The sequence below is a fragment of the Emys orbicularis genome, chromosome 6, assembly GCF_028017835.1.
Source record: "Emys orbicularis isolate rEmyOrb1 chromosome 6, rEmyOrb1.hap1, whole genome shotgun sequence".
NCBI classification, from domain to species: domain Eukaryota; kingdom Metazoa; phylum Chordata; order Testudines; family Emydidae; genus Emys; species Emys orbicularis.
Window position 1 is genome coordinate 41,878,393 of NC_088688.1, and position 21,913 is coordinate 41,900,305.

The 21,913-nt window shown below is 40.1% G+C and overlaps 1 protein-coding gene across 1 annotated transcript in view; it reads left to right on the forward strand.

Moving 5' to 3' along the window:
- The window catches only part of ERBIN (erbb2 interacting protein), a 232,135-nt gene that overhangs the window by 179,635 nt on the left and 30,587 nt on the right, over nt 1-21,913 (forward strand). Inside the window, exons 17-22 of the mRNA XM_065407058.1 lie at nt 1,405-1,526; nt 2,149-2,319; nt 3,179-3,361; nt 13,997-14,111; nt 17,618-17,795; nt 18,741-20,280. Of these exons, the coding sequence (XP_065263130.1) occupies nt 1,405-1,526; nt 2,149-2,319; nt 3,179-3,361; nt 13,997-14,111; nt 17,618-17,795; nt 18,741-20,280 (2,309 nt within the window). The remainder of the gene's footprint in view (nt 1-1,404; nt 1,527-2,148; nt 2,320-3,178; nt 3,362-13,996; nt 14,112-17,617; nt 17,796-18,740; nt 20,281-21,913) is intronic.

Here is a 21,913-nt window from a genome sequence, read left to right on the forward strand (position 1 = left end):
TCACCAGGCAGGGGGTTGGGGTGCAGGTGGGGGTGCAGGCTCTGGGCTGGGAGTTTGGGCATTGGGAGGGGGCTCAGGACTGGGGCAAGTGTGTGTGGTGCGGGAGGGGGTGAGGGTTCTGGGAGGGAATTTGGGTGCGGGCTCTGGGCTGCGGAAGGGGGTTAGGGTGCAGGAAGGGGCGAGGGGGCGGTACTTACCTCGGGCAGCTCCCGAAAGCGACTGGCACATCCCTCTGGCAGTGGCTCCTAGGCAGGGGACCAGGGTGTCTCCACGCACTGCCCCCTGCCTGCAGGCACCACCCCCACAGCTCCCATTGGCCAGAGTTCCCGGCCAATGGGAGCTGCGGAGTGGTGCTCAGGCTGGGGGCAGCACATGGAGACGCCCTGCCTTCCGGGCCACAGGGACGGGCTGGCTGCTTCTAGGAGCAGCATGGACCCAGGATCCCCGCTCCTCCCCCTCCCTCCCACCGCCTGCTTCACGCTGGGGAACAACTGTTCCCCGGCGTGAAGGAGGCGCTGGAAGGGAAGGAGAGGAGTTGAGCGAGGGTGGAGGGAGGAGATGATCAGCGGGGCCCGCAGACCCCCTGGGATCCCCAGGGGTCCACAGACCCCAGTTTGAGAAACACTGTTCTATTGCAAGTATAGGAATGTTGAAAAGCAGCTGTTTATGTGAGCAACCTCTTCATTGCTAATGTGATATATAGGAATGCAGGGGATTTTTGTAGTAAAATTTGACAGATTAATACAGAACCAATTTATGTTGTGTCTATCATGAACATGCATGCTGCAGTAAATGGTGACAACAAGGTAATCTGTCCAATGCCATATCTAAGAAATAGTTTGTAAAACTGTAATTATCATAATTCTTGCTTAACCATGGGCTTATCTTAATGTTTTTAGTGGGTTTTTTTGTTATTTTTAAGGCTCAGTAGTAGTAGTAGTAGTATGGATATTTGGAAGTCTGGCATATTTGTAGGTAAGACTTTCTTTAGTGGAAATATGTAAACCTTAGTGAAATGAAGTTGTGTTGCCATATCAGCCTTTATTAGACATATCAGAAAAGCAGCCTGCATAATTTGTTACAGTTGGCAAGCTCAGCTCAGGAGAGTTCCTTTGGTGAGAATACTTGAAAACTGAAATACAGCTTTGCAGAAGATTTTTTTCTGTAGATTGCAGCTGAAGTCACTATTAATAGAAAACAGGCAGGTTCTCAATGCAATGAGCTGCAGCATAGCTTTGGTCTGAGGATAGAAAGTCTTTAGTTTCTGGTACTTTTGGTTCTTTACCTTCTCAAGCACAGATATAAATACAAACCCCACCTAATAAAAGGAATGAAAAAGAAATGGTTTCTAATATAATTTCATGTGTCCTGTATTTATTGGAATTGTGGTTTGTTTTTTTTTAGTTCTGTTCATATCTGATAATGAAAGTTTCAATCCCTCTTTGTGGGAGGAGCAGAGAAAACAGCGTGCTCAGGTGGCATTTGAATGTGATGAAGATAAAGATGAAAGGGAGGCACCACCCAAGGTCAGTATTGCCAACTCCATTTTGAATTCCTAATTCTTCCCCTTTACTCTTGCTAATGGCGATCAACCTCTATCTGCATTGATTAGTAGCTGCAGAATTAAAAAGCGTAAAACCTATTTTCTTTTCATCCCTCATATTTTTTAAATTACCCAAGGGAGAAAAGTTTTTGATCAGTGGGTGTCTCCTTTGCCTGGCCAATTAGGATATGTTATTAAAATTGAGCACATGTTATTAAACTGTGAACTGGTTTAAGGCAATACTTTTTTTTCTGGGATACTACTGAACTATGATGCTTTGAAAAAATTCAAGACAGTAGTTGAGAAGTATCGTTGGCATCTCACAGCGATTAAGGGCTGTATTTTGAGTTTTCTATAAATATATGTCAAGGAGAAACTGCAACCACTTTAATGGGACAGGATGGGGCATGCATTAGACAACAAACTGTTTGTTTTCCGGGACTAGCTAATTTAGCCTCAGTACCCCTAAATTTATCCAGGTATAATTCAAATGGCAAAATAGATATGCAGGGTTTGTTCTGTTAATTCCTTCTTGTCAAATTCATATTTGATTGAATATTCATGTTTTAAGTTGTTTTGTTGCTCTTATTTTCTTTGTTTCACAGGAGGGTAATTTGAAGAGATATCCAACGCCATATCCTGATGAACTAAAGAATATGGTCAAAACAGTTCAAACGATAGTACACAGACTAAAAGATGAAGAAACCACTGAAGATGGTGGCAAAGAGTCAAAGAGAGAAGGCCAGCAAGTTTCAGTAAAAGATGTGGGTGTAAAGGTTAGAATCAATATCCTCTTCCAGTTTTGACAGCTATCCCAAAGATCTGAAGTATGATATTGCATAACAATGTATTGATTTATTCCTTCTAATTCAATCTTTTTTTTAAATATTTCAGTGAGAAAAAAAATGTCAAATTAAAGATCATAACCTGTGTATTCAGTACTTTAAAAGAGACAGTTATAAATGACTGCTTTGTGTTAGTAATAGTTGCTGCCCTCCGAATGACTCTGCTTAGGAAGCAACCCGAGTGACTCGCTCCTGAGGCCAGTATAAATTAGACATATCACAAAAGTAGCTTGTTTGATCTTCCAAAAGATGCATCTCCATCGCCTTTAAGAATCCCTTATTTGCTGACTCTCAAATTGGAAATCAGAATGATCACAAAGGACTCTGCTTTTCTCCCATCTGACCAGAGGGTTTATAGGAAAAGCTAAAAAAGGCAGCAGTGGTGAAGCATCCAGAGGATCCTTCACTGGCTGAAACATGTTGATTCTGCTTGGTGGTAAGGTGGGAGAACAGTGCTGACAACTGCTCACTTCTCTCATTGTCAGTCCACCTGTGTGTGTTTTGTTGTTTTTGATTAATGTGTTCACTTGTCTGCCATTTGAATAGGAATGTATTGGATAAAATAGGCCTTAGGGAAAAAAAGTTTATAATCAGCTGTTTTAATAATCTGAAAGGTTTTTTCTCTCCAATTTGCTTCACAGTCAAAATTATTTTTGAAGTTGTCTGTTTTATGTCATTGCATGGTTTCCCCAAAATATAAAATATTAGCTCTAATTATAAAATATTAATAATTATGAACCTTTGCAGGGTGGTTCTCCACTAATCTTTTTTTTTTTTTTAATTACTCTAGACTTCAGAAATTGCTTCAGCAAAGAGCAAAACAGAAGACAGAGAGAACTATATGATGGAAAATTGCGTGCAGAAGCCCACTGAACCAGAAGCGGAGCACAGCACTGGAAATTCACAGATGACTGCACATGTTAAAACCTTAGAGAACACGAAAATAATTGTCAACCATGAAGATATGCTTGAGGTATGGCAGTGTGATGAACACCATGGCAGTAAAAGAATTGCGTTCGTGTCGGATTGAATCTGCTATTCTGAAAGATAGCAATGAAAAATTATGTTGACAATAGCAGAAATGCCCATCCCGTTAGCATTGCGAGCATTTGGGAAGTAAGTATGGTTATTAACAAAGTAATGCAATGTTTTTCTCATTTCAAATTATTTTGAAATAAGTTTTTATCTGCATTTATTTGGAGATACAGCCTGAAATATATGTGAATTTAAACCTTCCCCCCCCCCCCCCCCCACTAAAAACACTGATATAAATGTGTGCTCTAGAGGGTGTTCATGTTGGTACTGATTTTCTGCTTCCCCTTAACTGTGTCTCCCTTTTTGTTGCATAGGTAGTTGTGGTCACAGCTGTCATTTAGATATCCAAGTATCTGATTTGTGGGAGCAGTCTGAAACTTAGACTTTCAAGTGACTTAAATTGTCCCTACACATTTTAAATGTAAAAAGGAGACATGTTTTCAAAAATCTGTCTCACTGTGATTAATAGAGACATCTACAGTAAAGGAGGTTTGAATTTAATTTAGCTGTTGTGAGTTTATAAACCTGCTGGCTTTTGTTTAAGATTCAGGCAGAGATCTTGAATTCCTGTAATCTTTGTATTAGGTGTATGATGAATCCCTCATCTCTTTCTACATAGAGACATGACAAAAACCAGGTGAACTCACCAGTGAACAAAATTACTTCAAATCACAATTTTTAAACTGTATTTTTTCATAGATTAAGTGCAGTTATGTGTGTTCATTAAAAAATGAACAATATATATATTGCACATTCTCAGAAGCCACCCTTTGGAATCATGGACAGCTATATCTCCTTTCCCAGTAGCATGTTCTTAGTTCTGACAAGCCACTGCAAATGTTTCTGAAAAATGTTATTTTTGACATTTAAAAAAAAAAAAAGATTTGGTATCAGAGCAACAGATTTTTTTTTTTTTTTTTAAATAATTGCACAGCAACTTTCCAAAGCCAGCAGTATACCAATAAGTGAAGGAGATGGCAGGATCCAGTTGATCAGACACCGGAACAAAATTCCTTCCTTTCAGTTGGTAACGAGGGTTATTCTCAATAGTGATGCCCACACACAGTGCTTGTTGTGCCTTGGAGTAGGGCAAGTTGAAGAAAGGTGCGCCACCTGCAAATTGTTCAAGAAAAAAACAGATTTTTTTGAGGCAAAAAATCCTGTTCCTCAGACAGCTTCAAAGCTGGAGCAAGCCGATGTTCCTCAGCCAGATGCTGCTGCCTCCCCCAGGAAGAAGAGATAATGTCCAAAACAATAATCTCTCAAAATGGATTGCAGCCACTTCAGAATTTGGGGAGATTAATCTTCCTCTTCCAGGAGGAGTGAAGATTCTTCTGGTACACAAGATGGAGCTGAGCTCTCTGCCCACTCTCTGAGGCGACATGTTGGCCGCTGTAGTATTGACTCCTGTACCAGCTGTGGGATGCCCGTTGAGTCCGGTACCAATGACATTGGCACCAACTCTATGCACACCATTGGTATACTAAGCAGCGTAATACCTGCTTTGCCTCACAGTTCCTGATACCCCAATTATTCAAGAGCATTCTGCTGCCAGGACTACTGTGCGGTCCTCGGCATGACCTGCATTGGTTGCAGACTCGTCTCAATCATCTCTTTTAGCACTGTCTAAGACTCAGAGTGGGCAGTTGAGATTGGCCTCTTTATCAGTATCGAGGGGCTGTCAGCACTGTTACTATCTTCAGTACCAACAATGACTGTGGTGCAGACCACATTTGCAGGTTCAGTACTGACCCATGCTTCGGTACCATCTTCTGTTTTCGTACCAAGTGGAAATGCAATGCTCCTACCAATCCTTAAGGCATCGACTTCTCTACTTGTCTCAGTACTGATGTAGTCAGTGTATTGGGCTTCAGTCAAGGCTGGATGTTTGCTCTATTCTGTTGCCTTCTGATAACTGGGGGTGTTTGTCAAGGTTGAGCTCAGTGACATTTATCAGAGGGGTAGCCGTGTTACTCTGGATCTGTAAAAAGCGACAGAGTCCTGTGGCACCTTATAGACTAACAGACGTATTGGAGCATAAACTTTCATGGGTGAATACCCACTTCGTCAGATGCATTGTTCCTCTCTTCCTCGTCTTTTAGACACCATTCTCAAAGATTGTCAAGACCTCCTATGGATCACAGTTGGTACCAAGATCATCACCATTCCTACAATAGGGACCGGGCCTATTGGCAAAGTGCCTCCTGGCCACCAATGCCATTCCTATCCTCAGTGGCCTCTTTGGAATCTGTGGGATGTTCCTCAATCTGTAAAGTCCCAATCCTCGGCCCACTCCAGGGCAAGATTCACCCAGCCAGCTCATGGTATCCTTTCTTTAGCCACCTACATTGCAGACTGAGACAGAGGCTGCTTCCTCTGAGCAGGCTCAGCCTGAACCACTTGTACATGGAACTGTGCTGCTGCAGGGGAGGTTCTGGTGGCTCTGCTTCCCTCATCACCAGATGACTCTGCAGAACTGCATTTCTTCCTTTCTAGTGTCTCAGGATTTTAAGTTGCATGAGGAGCTCCTGAGACAAATGACTTCAGCCTTGGGTATTCAGGCTGAGTTTGTGCAGGAAAATACACACAAGCTAGTGGATATTCTTCAGTTCAGGGAGAGTAGCACTCCCTATAAATGAAGCACTATTAGAACCTGCTAAGACTCTGTGGCATACCATCCTTCCTACAGTGAAGCATACCAACAAGCAATATTATGTTCCTATGCAGGGTTTTGAGAACTTCTATTGTGAGCCTGCCTCTAACTCTCTTGTTGTTGTAAGATCAGCTAATAAGAGATTAAGGCAGGGAAGAGAGAAGTCCATGCCCAAGGCCAAAGGCTGGATCTCGTGGGGAGAAAATATATTTGACCTCTCACTGCAAATCAACAGGTGATGTTATCAAAATAATTTTGTGAATTGAGTGTGTGTAGCCAAATTCATGGATAAGTTGCCTGAATCCTCCAGTGAAGAGTGCAGGGCATTTATTGTGGAAGGTCATCTGGTTGTCTTTACAATCAGCACTGGATGTATAGTGTTCACAGCTTCCAGAGTTATGTCTTTATCTGCCACGATGAGAAGGGCCTTGTGGTTGCAGAACTCTGTCATAGGTCTTCTGTGCTCTGTTGGACCTCCAGAGCTATCTTTCAATGGTTAATTTTTGTTCTTTGGCAAAATGGTTAAGATTTTACCTTCATTGAAGGACTCGTGAGCAGCTGTTTTCACTGGAGTTTTATACCACAGACACAAAAGTTGTCATTTTCCAGATCAGCAGCAGCAGTACCACCTCAGCAGTATTTCGGGCAGACACCTTACCAGTTGAGGCAATAGGACTACTCCAGGAAGGGATATAAATTGCACAGGAGAAGGCCTTCTGGGTCCAAGTTTAACCAGCCAGCCTGTCCTCCCCTAGCTCTGGCAAGCAGCCATTTTGACTGTGAGATTGAGAGCATCATTCTAGCTGTGAACTTCCTGCTGTTCAGAGACAGGCTTTCTCATTTCCACAGTGCTTGGAAAGCTATAACCTCAGACAGATGGGTCCTAAGCATTGTGGGGTGGGTTATGCCATCTGTTTTCTGTCCATTACACTATCATGCTTCTCTATCCCATCACTTTTCAGGGACCCCCTCACGAGTCACTGCTCCTATAGCAGGTCCAGAGTCTGTGACCTTTTGGGGGCTATAGAGAGAGCCCCCCTGCAGCATCAGAGAAAAGGATTCTACTCTCAGTATTTCCTGATTCCCAAGTCCAAGGGAGGAATGAGACCTATTCTGAATCTCCAGGGTCTCAATAGGCACATAAAGAACATGAGATTCCACATGGTTATCCTAGCTTCTATCCTTCCTGCTTTGAATCATGATAACTAATATAAGAACATAAGAATGGCCATACTGGGTCAGACCAATGGTCCATCTAGACCAGTATGCTGTCGTCTGATAGTGGCCAATGCAGTGCTTCAGAGGGAATGAACAGAATAGGCAATCATCGAGTGATCCATCCCCTGTCATCCACTCCTGGCTTCTGGCAAACAGAGATTAGGGACACTTAGTCAGGGATGCAATCCCATGCTCTATCTTGACTAATAGCAATTTTTGGACCTATCCTCCATGAACTTAGCTAGTTCTTTTTTTAACCCAGTTATACTTTTGGCCTTCACAACATCCCCTGGCAATGACTTCCACAGGTTGACTGCATTATGTGAAGAAGTACTTCCTTTTGTTTGTTTTAAACCTGCTGCCTATTAATTTCATTTGGTGATCCCTGGCTCTTGTCTTATGGGAAGGAGTAAATAACACTTCCTTATTCACTTTCTCCACATTAGTCACGATTTTATAGACCCTTATCATATCCTCCTTTAGTCATCTCTTTTCTAAGCTGAAATGGCCCGTCTTTTAAATCTCTCCTCATGCAGAAGCTGTTCCATACCTTTAATCATTTTTGTTGCCCTTCTCTGTACATTTTCCAATTCTAGAATATCCTTTTTGAGATGGGGTGATCAAAACGGTACACAATATTCGAGGTGTAGGCATACCATGGATTTATTTAGTGGCATTATGATATTTTCTGTCTTATTATGTATCCCTTTCCTAATGGTTCCCAACATTTTGTTAGCTTCTTTTGGCTGCCGCTGCCCATTGAGTGGATGTTTTCAGAGAACTATCCACAATGAGTGGTAATAGCTATTTTAGAACGCATCATTTTGTATGTATAGTTGGGATTATGTTTTCCAATGTGCATTACTTTGCCTTTATCAACATTGAATTTCATATGCCCTTTCGTTGCCCATTTATCAACTTTTGTGAGATCCCTTTGTAACTCTTTGCAGTCTGCTTTGGACTTAACTATCTTAAGTAATTTTGTATTGTCTGCAAATTTTGCTACCTCATTGTTTACCCTTTTTTCCAGTTTGCTGCTCTTGATTTTCAAGATACCTATTTCCATGTAGTGGTTTTCCTGAGCCATGGGAAGTTTCTGAGATTTGTAGTCATAGGGCAGCATTATTAACCACAGTGCTCCCCTTTGGCCTTTCCTGAGCTTCTCGGGTTTTCACCAAATGCACGGCTGTAGTAGCTTCACATCTCAGGAAGAGAAGAATGTGTCTTTCTCTGCCTGAACGATTGGTTGGTGAGGCGCAAGTCCAGAGATTAACTCCTCGACCATGTCTGGTTTACGCTGCATCTCTTTGATCATCTGAATCTGATTGTAAACAAAGAAAAATCAACTTTAATACCAACACAAAAAATAGAGTTAACTGGGGCCTTACTAGATTCTACAAGTTTGAGGGTATTTCTGCTAAGTGAGCAATTTCAGACAATTCATTGTCTGTGGCTGTCCGTCCAGTCTCACCTTTCCACTATAATTCATGTATGCCTGAAGTTGCTAGTTCATATGGCCACATGTAATTATGTAGTCCAGCATATGAGGTTGCATCTTTGTCCTCTTTAGGCCTGGTTCAAGTTCACATATTGCCAGAGTTGTGAGTCACTGGACTGCCTAGTGAAAATGCCACCACCTATTCTGCAGACATTTAAGTGGTGGATGGATCAAATCAATGTTTGCTAAGATGTACCTGTGACGGGTTGGATCACAGAAACCCCCTTGGGAGCTGCCACCTAATGTGCAAAGACTACTCCTGCTTCTGTTTTCCCTGCCAGCTCAGGACTCCAGCACCCTGTTTTGCTGAGCCAGACACTCCAGTCTGCTCTAACAAAGACTCAGGGTCTGAATCACTTGTCCCAAAGCTGCAAGTTTACCTGAAAACCAGCTCACAGGAGTGTGCTTGTCTTTAGCACTCAGATGCCCAACTCCCAATGGGGTCTAAACCCAGATAAATCCGTTTTACCCTGCATAAAGCTTATGCAGGGCAAACTCATAAATTGTTCGCCCTCTATAACACTGATAGAGAGATATGCACAGCTGTTTGCTCCCCCAGGTATTAATACATACTCTGAGTAAATTACTAAATAAAAAGTGATTTTATTAAATACAGACAGTAGGATTTAAGTGGTTCAAAGTAGTAACAGACAGAACAAAGTAAGTTACAAGCAAAATAAAATAAAATGCGCAAATCTATGCCTAATCAAACTAAATACAGATAATCTCACCCTCAGAGATGCTTCAGTAAGTTTTTCTCAGACTGGACACCTTCCAGGCCTGGGCACAATTCTTTCCCCTGGTACAGCTTTTGTTCCAGCTTAGGTGTTATCTAGGGGATTCTCCATGATGGCTCCTCCCCTCTCTGTTCTCTTCCACCCCTTTATATATCTTTTGCATAAGGCGGGAACCCTTTGTTCCTCTGGGTTTCCACCCCCTCCCCTCACTGGAAAAGCACCAGGTTAAAGATGGATTCCAGTTCAGGTGACATGATCACATGTCACTGCAAGACTTCATTACTCACTTGCCAGCACACACATATACAGGGAGACTCACAGGTAAACAGCCATCTGCAGACAATGGGAGTCATCAAGATTCCAAACCATCATTAATGGCCCACACTTTACATAATTACAATAGGCCCTCAGAGTTACATTTTATATTTCTAGTTTTAGATACAAGAGTGGTACATTTCTACAAATAGGATGATCACACTCAGTAGCTTATGAGCTTTGTAATGATACCTTACAAGAGACCTTTTGCACAAAGCATATCCCATTTGCATTATAGTCACTTATTATCAAATTTTTTATAAAACTATCCCAGTTACATTATATTCACTTATTATCATGTTTTTATAAAACCATGTAGACTGCACAACGTCACAGTACCCTTCACCCGTCCTCCACAGACCATAACAGTAATGCCTCCACAGTAGGTTGAGGAGCATATCTTGGGACTTTGAAAGTTCAGCAACTGTGGACCGATCAGGAAGCTTCTCTTCATATCAGTGTCCTGAAGCTTCAAGCTATTTACAGTGTTTGCCAGGTCTTTCAGTTGCACATCAGAGGGACAGTGGTTCATATACTTACCCCTAACAGTACTGCAGTGTATTATGTGAACAAACCGGGTGGAGCCCGCTACAAGTAGCTTTGTCAGGAGGCAGTCAAGTTTTAGCAGTTCTGTATCAGGGAGAATGCATCATGGTCTCACAATTCCAGGGGTGCGGAATTTCTTAGCCAATCACTTCAGCAGGATTTTCTCTAAGAATTATGAATGGTTTCTGAAGAACAGTGTGTTGAGGTCCATCTTCAGAGAACGAGGCATTCTGACTATTGACCTGTTGTCTTTCATTGCAAACAAGTGCCATCAGATTTGCTCCTGAGCAGGCCTCAGTCCAGGTTTCTTTACAGACATCTTCTACTTGAGTTGGGGATCGGTGTTCTTGTATGTCGTCTTCCTACTCCCAGTCATCTCACAGGTCATTCTCAAATTTAAGTTGGATCATGCCAAATTGATTCTCATTGCACCAGCTTGACTGAGACAGGGTTAGTTCTCCAGCCTCCTCAGTCTATTGGCTTGACCTCCCATATCTCTTCCTCTTTATCCTGATCTATTGATCCAGCACCAGGGTCAGATTTGGCTTCTAACACTGAGCAGTCTGGACCTCACAAAATGGCTGCATGGCTAGATGAAGAGGAGAAATTATGTTCAGAAGCTGTTTGACCAGTGTTACTTATTAGTAAGAAGCCCTCTGCTAAGGCTACTTACTTGGCCAAGTGGAAGCAATTTTCAGTTTGGTCGCTAGCTTGAGAAATTCAGCTGATGCTGGCCAGCTTTCAGGGCATTTTGGAATACCTGTTATACTTTGTCTTCTGGTTTGTTGCTCAGTTCATTGAGGATTCATTTAGCAGTGATCTCAGCATTTCATCTGCCCAAAAGGAAGTCAATTTTCTTGAACTTCATGGTAGTGAGATTTCTAAAAGAGTTATTCGTTTCCACCCACCTATGAAAGAAATGATTCTCTGGTGGAACCTTAATACCGGCTTAGCTCCTCTTATGGGACCTCTATTCAAGCCCCTGGCAACCTGTTCTCTGTCCCTCCTATGCCAGAAGACAGCCTTCCTTGTTGTTATAACATCTGCAAGGAGAGTAAGTGAGCTACAGGCCTTCATGGCTGAGCCCCTGTATACGCACTTTTTCATAGACAAAGTGGTGGCCCTACAGCCACATCAAACTTTTTGTTGAAAGTGGTTTCCTCTTACCCAAATGATTTATTTACCAGTGTTCTTTTCTAAACTGCACTCGAATGCTGACGAATAGCGACTTCACGTGGATGTGAGACTGTACTTTAGCATCTTACCCAGAGAGGGATAAAACTTTTCAAGCATCCCCTCATTTTTTTGTTTCCTATGAGGATCGAATGAAAGTTCAGGCGGTCTCTGCACAGGTGATTTGCAGGTGGATAGTTTCCTGCATTATGACAACATATGAAGTACCTCAGACAATGCCTCCACCGAGATTACGGGCTCATTCAGTGAGTTCCTAAGTAATGTTGATAGTATTCCTCAGTGATGTTTTGATATGAAACATTCGCAGGGCTGCTACCTGGTCTTCTGTACGTACTTTTACCAAGTACTGTGCTGTTACCATTGCATCTAAGTCAGATGCAAACTTTGGGAAAGCAGTCCTACAATCGTTGTTTAAGTAGATTCCAAGCCTCATCTCCTAAGAGTACTGCATGTGAGTCACCTGAGGGGAACACATGTCTGTAACCACTTGAAGGAAAAATGGTTATTTACCTATACTGTAATCGTTGTTGTTCAAGATGTGGGTTAAGCCATATTCCACGACCCACCTCCATCCCCTCTACATCGGTGTCTCTGCTCTTCATGTTCGATGCAAAGGAACTGAAGGGTTGGGATGGCACTGCCCTTAGACCCTCCCCTGGCTATTTAAGGGTACAGGGCACAAGCACCACCCTGATGGGTACTGCTAAGCAAAGTTCTTTGGCTTTGGTGTACTGGGCATTTGCACACCTGAGTAGAATTATACGTCTGCAACCATATCTCAAAGAATAACAATTCTAGTACAGGTCAGTAACTGTTTTATCTGCTGCATTAAAATCTAGGGGAGAGTTATAGAGATAGTTAGAGTGAGTGACTGTCCCAATTACATTGAAACACATTTCTGTTTTTGGGAGCTAAGTTGTGTTTGCTGGTCCTCACAATAAGGCTGTGTCCTTCCTTACTGCAGCCAAAGGCACTGTGGAATAGAGTTGTCAGTCAGTCTGCATCATGGAAGAAGAGCCCCCTGTAGCTCCTACCAGAAGTCCTGCAGCTGAAATATCCTGAAACTCGTAGCAGGAAGAAATCTGTATCAAAAAATGTTAAACTTGCAGGTTTCCGTTTCCAGTCTCCCTACTAGAAGGATTTTGCAGTATTTTTAAGAGGAAACAGACTTCCCTGAAAGAACCATCTACTTCATGGAAGGAGATTTCTCTTTTTTCTTAAAGAGCAAACTGATAGCAAAATAAAGAAGTGACTAAGAAAGAATTATGATGCTCAGCTGCATCTGGGCAAGCTGCTATGGTCTTTAATACCTTCACCAGAGCTCTTTTAGCTTGGTGTGATTAAATAAAAGACAAGCTGACATCTGCCTTGCACAAAATCAGTCAAGCTGGAACTTTATTTGTTTAATCTCCTTGGGTAAAGTTAAATGTTGTTCTCCTATAAGTCCCTTGGTTTCAAATATACTTTAAAAAAGTTTCTCTGGATGTATTTCTGGAAAGTGGATGCTTGCGCAACTGATACTGCCCCCTCAAAGTTTATAGGCATCAATCAAGCTAGCTGCTCAGTTATCGGCTAGAGAAGGAGGTAGCCAAACAACACAAAAGGAAAAACATATATTGCCTTCTGATCATCTCACCCTGCTCTCCTCCTGTTCCAGCTCTTCACATCAGAAAGAGGTTGAATTTTCAGCTTCTCAGACTGAACCCTGACCAAAAGAAGCAGAAAACGTTTTCCCTTGAGTATTCAGCCTTAAAACCTAGATTCAGACCTCAAACTTCCTAGCAAATACCTGCCCTCTGAATATAAATCTGAATTCAGTTTATTGCTGCTCCACACTTTATTTGAGAATATTAGATCATAATAGAAGTGCCCAGAAAAAGGGGAGAGACTAAGCTATCAGACTCTGAAATTCTGCAAAATATCCAAAGACTTAGCTAGTTTCTGTTCCTCAAAGTGATGCCAAAATAGCATCACTTTTTGCCTCAGGATTAACTAGATTGCAAAGTGGAGGGCACTCTCAGGTAGGAGGTTGAGCCCCTGCAGCCTTCCTATAGGCTTTCCTTACCACACTTTGTTCTGCTAGAGCTGCTGTTTTAGATTTTCCAAAGTCACTTATGATTTTGAATATCTGTGTTTTTGGGTGCCAACCTGAGACACCTCAAGTGGCCTGATTTTTTTTTTTTTTTAGAAAGTGCTGCTCGTTTGCCCTGGTGTCTCAAGTTCGGCAAACAAAAGAGGTATCCAAATCATTAGTAACTTTTGGAAACTTAACTATGATATAAGCATTCATTAGTGCTATTTGTAATATCTGGGCTTTCTGTAGGGTGGCAATTTTTATAGCATTTGTTTAACTTTTTAAAGCAACCCACTACAGATTTACAGCATAAACGCTATTTGTTTTTCCTTTGGCAGGAGTCAGAAGAACTTTCTTCTGATGAAGAGATGAAAATGGCAGAAATGCGCCCACCGCTGATAGAAACTTCCATTAACCAACCAAAAGTAGTAGCACTTAGCAATAATAAAAAAGGTTAGATAACAAAACACACAAAATCAAGAGTACTGTTATATGGTTCTGAGGATTGTTCATTTCTCTATTATTGAGTAAATACCTAGGTATGGCAGAATTTGATTTTTATTTTTTTGTAAATTTGGTAGTTAATAGTGATTTATTTTTAACGTCCCTCCTCCCCAATTTTTATAGATTCAAAAAAATAAATACATTTCACAGTTTCATAGCAGGGGGCACCCTATGTTGTCATAGGACTGTGTCAGTAGGGCTGCAGAGCGCTCTACATGGCTGGGATACAGGGTCCCTGTGGGTGCAAAGTGTGGGGGAAGCTGCACTCCCTGATAGCTGTCAATGGATAATTTTTTCCATTGATGTCTGTGTCAGGTAAAATCAACGTTTACTGATGACTACCAATTTAAATTGAATCCTGCCAAGCCTATAAATATCCCATTTTTGTGGAATAAATGAAAATTTAAACTGCAGAAAAATGGAATTTGCCAAGTTCCTCTTTGCCATTCCAGACTGGTGCTCATAAATCCAAAGCCACTTAGTTCTCTCTTTCTTTCCAGAGGAAACTTTGTATTATGAAATTTGTTAGAAGAACCAGAATTGGTTCTCTGGAGGATAATTGTTCTAGCCAGGGCAACCATTTTGTCAGAAGTGTAAGGGCTAGTCCAGATTTCTGGGGCACAAATTTTAAAGGTTAGGAAAGAGATGGCTCTTTGCCCATTTGTATAGTCTCCTATGTTGCCCAGTCCAGTTCCTTTCAGAGCAAGAAGCACTCTGGACACACTATATAAAGGGATAAGGGTTAATGAGACCTTATGGATCTGTAGGGCTTTGCCCTGCTTTGGACCCACATAACATTCATTCACTTGCTTGCGGAAGAAGTGTGAGAAAGGGAGATGATCTTGACAGTTAGCAAAGCCTTCTCTGAGATCTGATGTCTGGTTAATAAAATGAGCCAAAAGCTCTTTCTTTGTCCCAGGAGCCAGAGGCCAGGTTGGCAAATTAATTCCTGCTGGTGCCTGAGTTAGTCTCTTGGAGCCAAATTTTCAAAGTTAGGCAAGGTGAATTGTATATGTACATTTGCCTGTCTAATTTATGTGTATGAAACCTGACTTGCTTATGCACATGGCTAGTTTGGTGCCTAGTAGGCCATGCATATAGATGATTTGTACTTGCTCGCCAGGTATTTGTATGCATAGGTTAGGCAAGAACAAATGTGTGCAAGAATACATGCCTTACTTAGGTCTTCATGAAAATACTACAGAGTTCTGTTTCTGGATTATAGTTAGGCATAAAAACATTGTTGATCTTCTCTTGCTATATTTATAAAACTGATTCTTCAGAACAAAACAGTATTTAGAGCACATTCAAAGGTTTTTCAAAGATTCATTTTCTTCCAGAATATTTTGTTTAATACATAGCTGTGTTATAACTATATACAGTACATTACTGTTTATCCAGGTGACTGGGGGACATATACAACTTTTGGATAACTTGGCATTCAGATAAACTGAAGTGCTATTTTGAGCTGCAGTTTCATTGATACAGAAACATGGGGAATGAAGGGAGTAATGCTGATGTTTGCTTAATACTTTGTACTTTATTAAAGAGTAGAAAAAAAATTTCATTGAGTTTATTAAAACTCCAGATTGTATTAAAACCATTGTGGGACATAATTTAAAGTATTTGTCAATTTAAAAAAACCTGACTAATCACCGTCAGTGATGAAGGCTATTGAGAAGTTATTAGTGTAAATAATTTGAACAACTGTATTGTCAAGCCTAAACTGAACAAAAGTATTGTCAGTGTTAGGCCTCAAACTTCCAGAAGCTTCAAAAAGCAAGCTTTGCAAAATTAGGCTAAAACCTGTGGCCAAGAAACACTGCAACCAAATAACGCTTTATGCTAACTCCTATGTGGTAAAGTTAGTTAGGCCTTCAGGCATAGCTTATAAAACCACATTACCCACAGTCAAAACAACGGGCTATATGGAAATAAGTTATCTCCTTGTGCATAACTTATAAAACTAAAATAACAATTAAATATCAAAGTAAACACAACCACCACAGTAAACAATTGGCCTACCCTAATTGGTTGGTCCGTTTTAAAATACGGCCAACAAATAAAATAAAAAGTATGAAGGCACAAAACTGTGCGTGTGTGTTTTGGTAAACCCAACCAACACCCCCGAACCAAAGGAACGTGCGCTTCTCAACCGTCTGTACCTGGCCAATGCAAAAAATGGCCGACTAAAGGGTAACGTATTTTCAAACAAATGCAGGGTAGGGTTATAAAGTAAAAAAAGTCTGGTCGCTCAAACTAATTTAATCTCAAATTGTGTTAACACTACAGTATTAAAAATGGTAGTGTCGGAATAATTTAATCTCCAGTTGTATCAATACTGTAGTATTAAAAGTAGTATTAAAAGCTCAATAATAGTATTAAATTGTTTAAAAATAGTAGTAAGTTGTTAATCAACATATAATATCTTTACTTGTACTTGTGCTTACTAAGGGCAAAAACAGTACATGTAAAGTTAGTAGTTAATAAGTAATAATAGCTTTGCATGTGCTTGTGCCTGTCATCAGTATAAATTGCCATTTATATTCAATACTAATGCATAATATTACATTCCCTTATAGTAGTAAGTAACTAATGCATAATATTACCTGTACTTGTGCTTGTCTTCAGTATAACTTGCCATTTATATTAATCCTTATTCAATGCTGGTCTTTAATTTTTTTTTTCCTATTCTGTCTGTGTTGCATTTATAGCCGTAAGTCATTAAAAACCTTTCTTAAAAAATAATCAGTAATTTTAATTTTTCTTATACGGGCACTATTCAACCTCATTACCTCTGTGGTGGTGGTGGAAAGTAGCAATCACCCAGGGCCCAATTAGGGTCCTAATGCGTGTCCCCCTCCCTTTATCTCCACAATTAGCAGATGATTTACATAGGGCTACATGAGGGGCACACTGGATTCAATTAAATGGAATTATATCGTAAGGTTAGCAAGTAGCAACTTTGTGTACTGCTACATTACTATTTTTCTCACATACGAAGCTGAACACTTTACTTGGAAAAAAGCTAATAAAGTTTGTGCAATATAAGCACTTGAAGGGGTCTAAAAACAGAAACATGTGAAACATAATTTGATTGATGGCCTTTGGAAAAGATTATATAATGTAACGTTGGTACCTGGCCAATAAACCTTACAAAGAGCAACAAGTTGAATTTCAGTAGTGGACGAGTACTGGCTGCACTTAACCAGCTGTTCCTTAAACAGGAACCATTGCTGACAAAAACAGAAATTCCGTCAAATTATATGAAGCAAAACTGAACTTTGCAAAGGCAGTTTATCAATGTTTATAATAATAATAAAAAATAATTATTGATAGTATTAGTGTATGAAGAAATTATACTTTTTTTCTAGTAATAAGCATTACACGTGAATATTTGTTGACTTTATAGACGATCAATATGTGCATGACTAAACTGACAAATTTTGTTTCAGATAAAGATGCAGATTCCTTATCAGATGAAGCCACCCATAACAGCAATCACAATAACAGCAATTGTTCCTCTCCTTCTCGAATGTCAGATTCAGTTTCTCTAAATACCGACAGTAGCAATGACACTTCAGTGTGCTCTCCGGACAAAGAAACACATAGTGCTGCTATTTCCAAAATCAGGTTTGTGAAACCATTTATAGCAAGGCTATAACAGCAAGGATACCTGAGCAACTACAATAGAGAAACTTGTTGCTTATCTTTTAGTAAAAATTGTTGTTATAGTCCAGTCTGACACCTTGATTATTGTTCATTAAATAATTAATTTAAATATGTTCATATTCTAAAATAATTTTAAATAACAAAATAGGATTTTTACCTTGAAGTGTAACACAAAATAACTTGTTTTTCTAAAAAAAAAAAAAAAAAAAGGCACCCCAGCAAATTGTAATACTCAAGAATCTGTTCCCATCTTCTTAAGGTACAATAATTGTATCCTTTTCAACTTTTATTTTTCTACTACCTCTACAGAAAACTTCATATCATTTACGATTATTCAGAGGATGTTGGAGAGCAAATAGTTTAACGACACAGGATGCAAAAAGTGGTTAGATTTCCTTACATATTGTAATCTATTAGTTTAATGGCTAGCAGTCTATAGTTTAGTAATTAAAATATGATATAACGAACTAAAATCAAGGCATTTTTCTCATGCTGATCTTGTTTAGAAGTATCCAATCAGAAATATAATTTTATTGCAACAAAAATGACGTAAGTACAGTATTGAAACATTAACACTGAACTTTTAAGTGGAATTCTGAAATTAGGGCCTGATTTTACAACCTGTTGCTAATTCAAGAATTCTTGTTTACATGAATAGTCCATTAATTTCAGTGCAATTTGTCATGCGAGTAAGACTTGCAGGATTAGGCCGTTAGTACAGAATGCTTTTCCTAATGGGAATATAACATTATAAATTAGGTCAGCAATTGGTCTTTTGTCTCATCATGCATCCATGGTGTGGGACTTCTGCATGATAATACACAACTTATCTGAACCAGTATTTAAAAATAGATCAATGCTATTGGCAGCCTCTCTGGTTTTCTCAAAGAACTATCTTTTTTTCAGGCAAGAAGATGAAAATTTTAATAGCCTTTTGCAAAATGGAGGTGAATTAAACATCACAGCAGAAGAAGAAATCAATGCGCAAGAGAAAGTTACAAATTTACCTGAATATGAGTTAAGGATTGAAGAGAGATTAGCTCTAATAGAAAAAGGTGTTGATCTAAACACAACTACTGAGGAATCACACAAATTAGACCAAATTAACATGAACATCAACAAACTGACTAGTGAAGATACAATACAACCAAGTGTTATGGAAAGATTAAAGACACAGGAAATAGTGTCGGTAAAGGGCTGTTTAAACTATAACATGAAAGAAGAAACTGAGCACTTGGAAAATAGAAATCAATATTCTAACCTCTGTTCTATAAGTAAAGTGAATGGACATTCTGAGAAAGCACCGCAATCTCCAAGGAAGGCTGAATTAAAGAGAAGCATTACAGTTGACACTGATTCTTCTGTGGATATATGTATTTCAAAGAGCACTGAAGATCTGTCCCCACAGCGAAGTGGTCCTGTGGTGAAATCTCACAGTATCACCAACATCGACACTGGTGCTCTAAAAATTTTTGATATTGTTAATGACAATGGATCCCAAGAGCCCAACTCAGTGGTAAAATCAGCATCTGCTGGTCCAGATGGAAAAAACATTGTCCGAAGCAAGTCTGCTACTCTTCTATATGACCAACCTTTGCAGGTATTTCCTGGATCATCATCATCTTCTGATTTAGTATCTTGTACAAAAACTTTGTTCAAGTTTGATTCAAATCACAATCCTGAAGGTGCTAATGTAGTTAGAGGACCAGGGGCAAGTGGTGCACAGATGTTCAGTGTACCTCAGTATAATATCCAATATAGCAGCAGTACAACAGCCAAAGACACCTTGTGGCTCCCAAAACAAAATGCCCAAATAGAACAAGGGAGCTTACCACCTCAGCGTCTATCTAGGTCAGACAGCACAGAAAGCTCTAATTACGTAAAACATTCTGCCAACATGAATTTCTCCAATCATAATAATGTTCGAGCCAATGCTGCATATAACATGCATCAAAGGATGGGTGGAAGACATTTAGAAATGTGGGCTATTCCACCGAATGATAGACTTGTTCCTGGAGCAACCAGAAATACTCTTCAGAGACAGAGCAGCATATCCTCTACAGCTTCCATAAATGTTGGTGATACTGGACCCCCAAGGCGTGCCCAGGTTCCTGAAGGGGACTACTTAACATATAGAGATTTGCATTCAATGGGAAGAGCTCCACCAATAATGTCTGGGCAACCGAGACCTCTTTCTGCAAGAACGTACAGTATTGATGGTCCAAATGCACCTAGACCTCAGAGTGCTCGTCCTTCAGTGAATGAAATACCAGAAAGAACTATGTCAGTTAGTGACTTTAATTATTCACGGACTAGTCCCACAAAAAGACCAAACCCAAGGGTTAATTCTGAACATTCTTTGTTAGACCCTCCAGGAAAAAGCAAAGTCCCTCATGATTGGCGGGAACAGGTGCTGCGACACATTGAAGCTAAAAAGTTAGAAAAGGTAAAAAATTGTTAATTATGTTCATCTTTCTGTCATCCTGTATTATAAAAAAAGCTACATATCTGTATTTTGATTAATTTTTCACTTTGTAATGAAAATGTGCTCTGAAATTTTTTTAATGGGACCTGTGAACATTTTTTCCCCAAAAAATATAGGTAATTATAAATGAATGTGTTGAATGTCTCCGAGAAATATTCAGATAACTGATTATAAACTTACCCTTCCCGAAAAAAGGAAAAACCCTCCCCCCCCCCCCCCCATCATACTTGTTGGCTCAGTTCAACTACGTTAGAATGAACCATTATGTAACATCATGGCTTCCACCAAGGAGCCTTGCTGGACTATAGAGCCAGTGCTTAGAGGCTCAGGTAAGTGTTTTTAATTGTAGTGTAGTTTTAAAAAATTATATTATATTTTGCAAGGTGACTGAAAAGTTAATGGCTTTGTAGTTTCAGTTGCATCTGAGCACCAAAGCCACACTAAGTAGATATTGATCTGGAATCTAGTCTTTTGGAGTTCATGTTTGTCAGAGTCTTGAATCATCTTTTGCTGCTTTGAGATAAGGCACTTAGCCATCCTGATCATGTAGTAGATCCCAGCAGATTTTTGATCTGACTGACCATTGGTGGCTAAGAGACCGTGGCTGATATTTCTGCAGCTGCTTTGCTATACCCGGAAGATAAGAGTTGATTGGCATTGTTGAACAATTATATGTCATCACCAAGGGATATGAAGGGAGGCTAGCATCTTTCAGGAATGTAGTCATTCATGTTGCCCAATGTATATACAAAGCCTCTTAGGAAAGTATTTTCTAAATATAGGGCAGAGTGTCATTGCTCTGCTGGCGATACACATTTCTTGTCCTTGAAAACACGTTGCCTTGGATGACATTGTCAGTCAGATGCATCAAGCTGCTTTATCCTTACCCTCAGGAAGATAGTCTTTCTGGTGGGTAATGATTATCATGTTAATATTTTCCTCACCTCAATGTCCCTTCTTGTTATGGGGATTTATTTGAAGATGATAAGCAAGGTTAAAAATCTTGGCATCATACTCAAGCATGACTTTTCAATGGACGTGGAACAAAAGTATTTTTTTGAATCTGCACAGTTTTTTTCAGGCTGTAATCTTCTTTTTACGTGATAATATCAGAACAGCAACATTAGCCCTCATGACCAAGAATCTTAATTATTGTAATTCCCTCCTCATAGGAATAAGTTCTAGACTCTGGCCTCAAGCCTTATCTGGGTAGGTATGTGAGCTCTGATATCATGTACATTTTAAGGATCTCACAATAGTGCTTTTATTGTGGTGGATCCTTGAGTACCCACAGAAACTAAGGACCATCGCTACGACCCTACCAAATTCACAGTCCATTTTGGTCAATTTCACGGTCATAGGATTTTAAAAATCATAAATTTCATGATTTCAGCTATTTAAATCTGAAATTTCACGGTGTTGTAATTGTATGGTATTGCCACCCTTACTTCTGTGCTGCTGATGGCAGGACGCTGTCTTCAGAGCTGGGCACCTGGCCAACAACTGCCGCTCTCCGGTCACCCAGCTCTGAAGGCAGTGCAGAAGTAAGGGTGACGATACCGTGACCCAGTTGCGGATTACGCCTTTCTGGGGC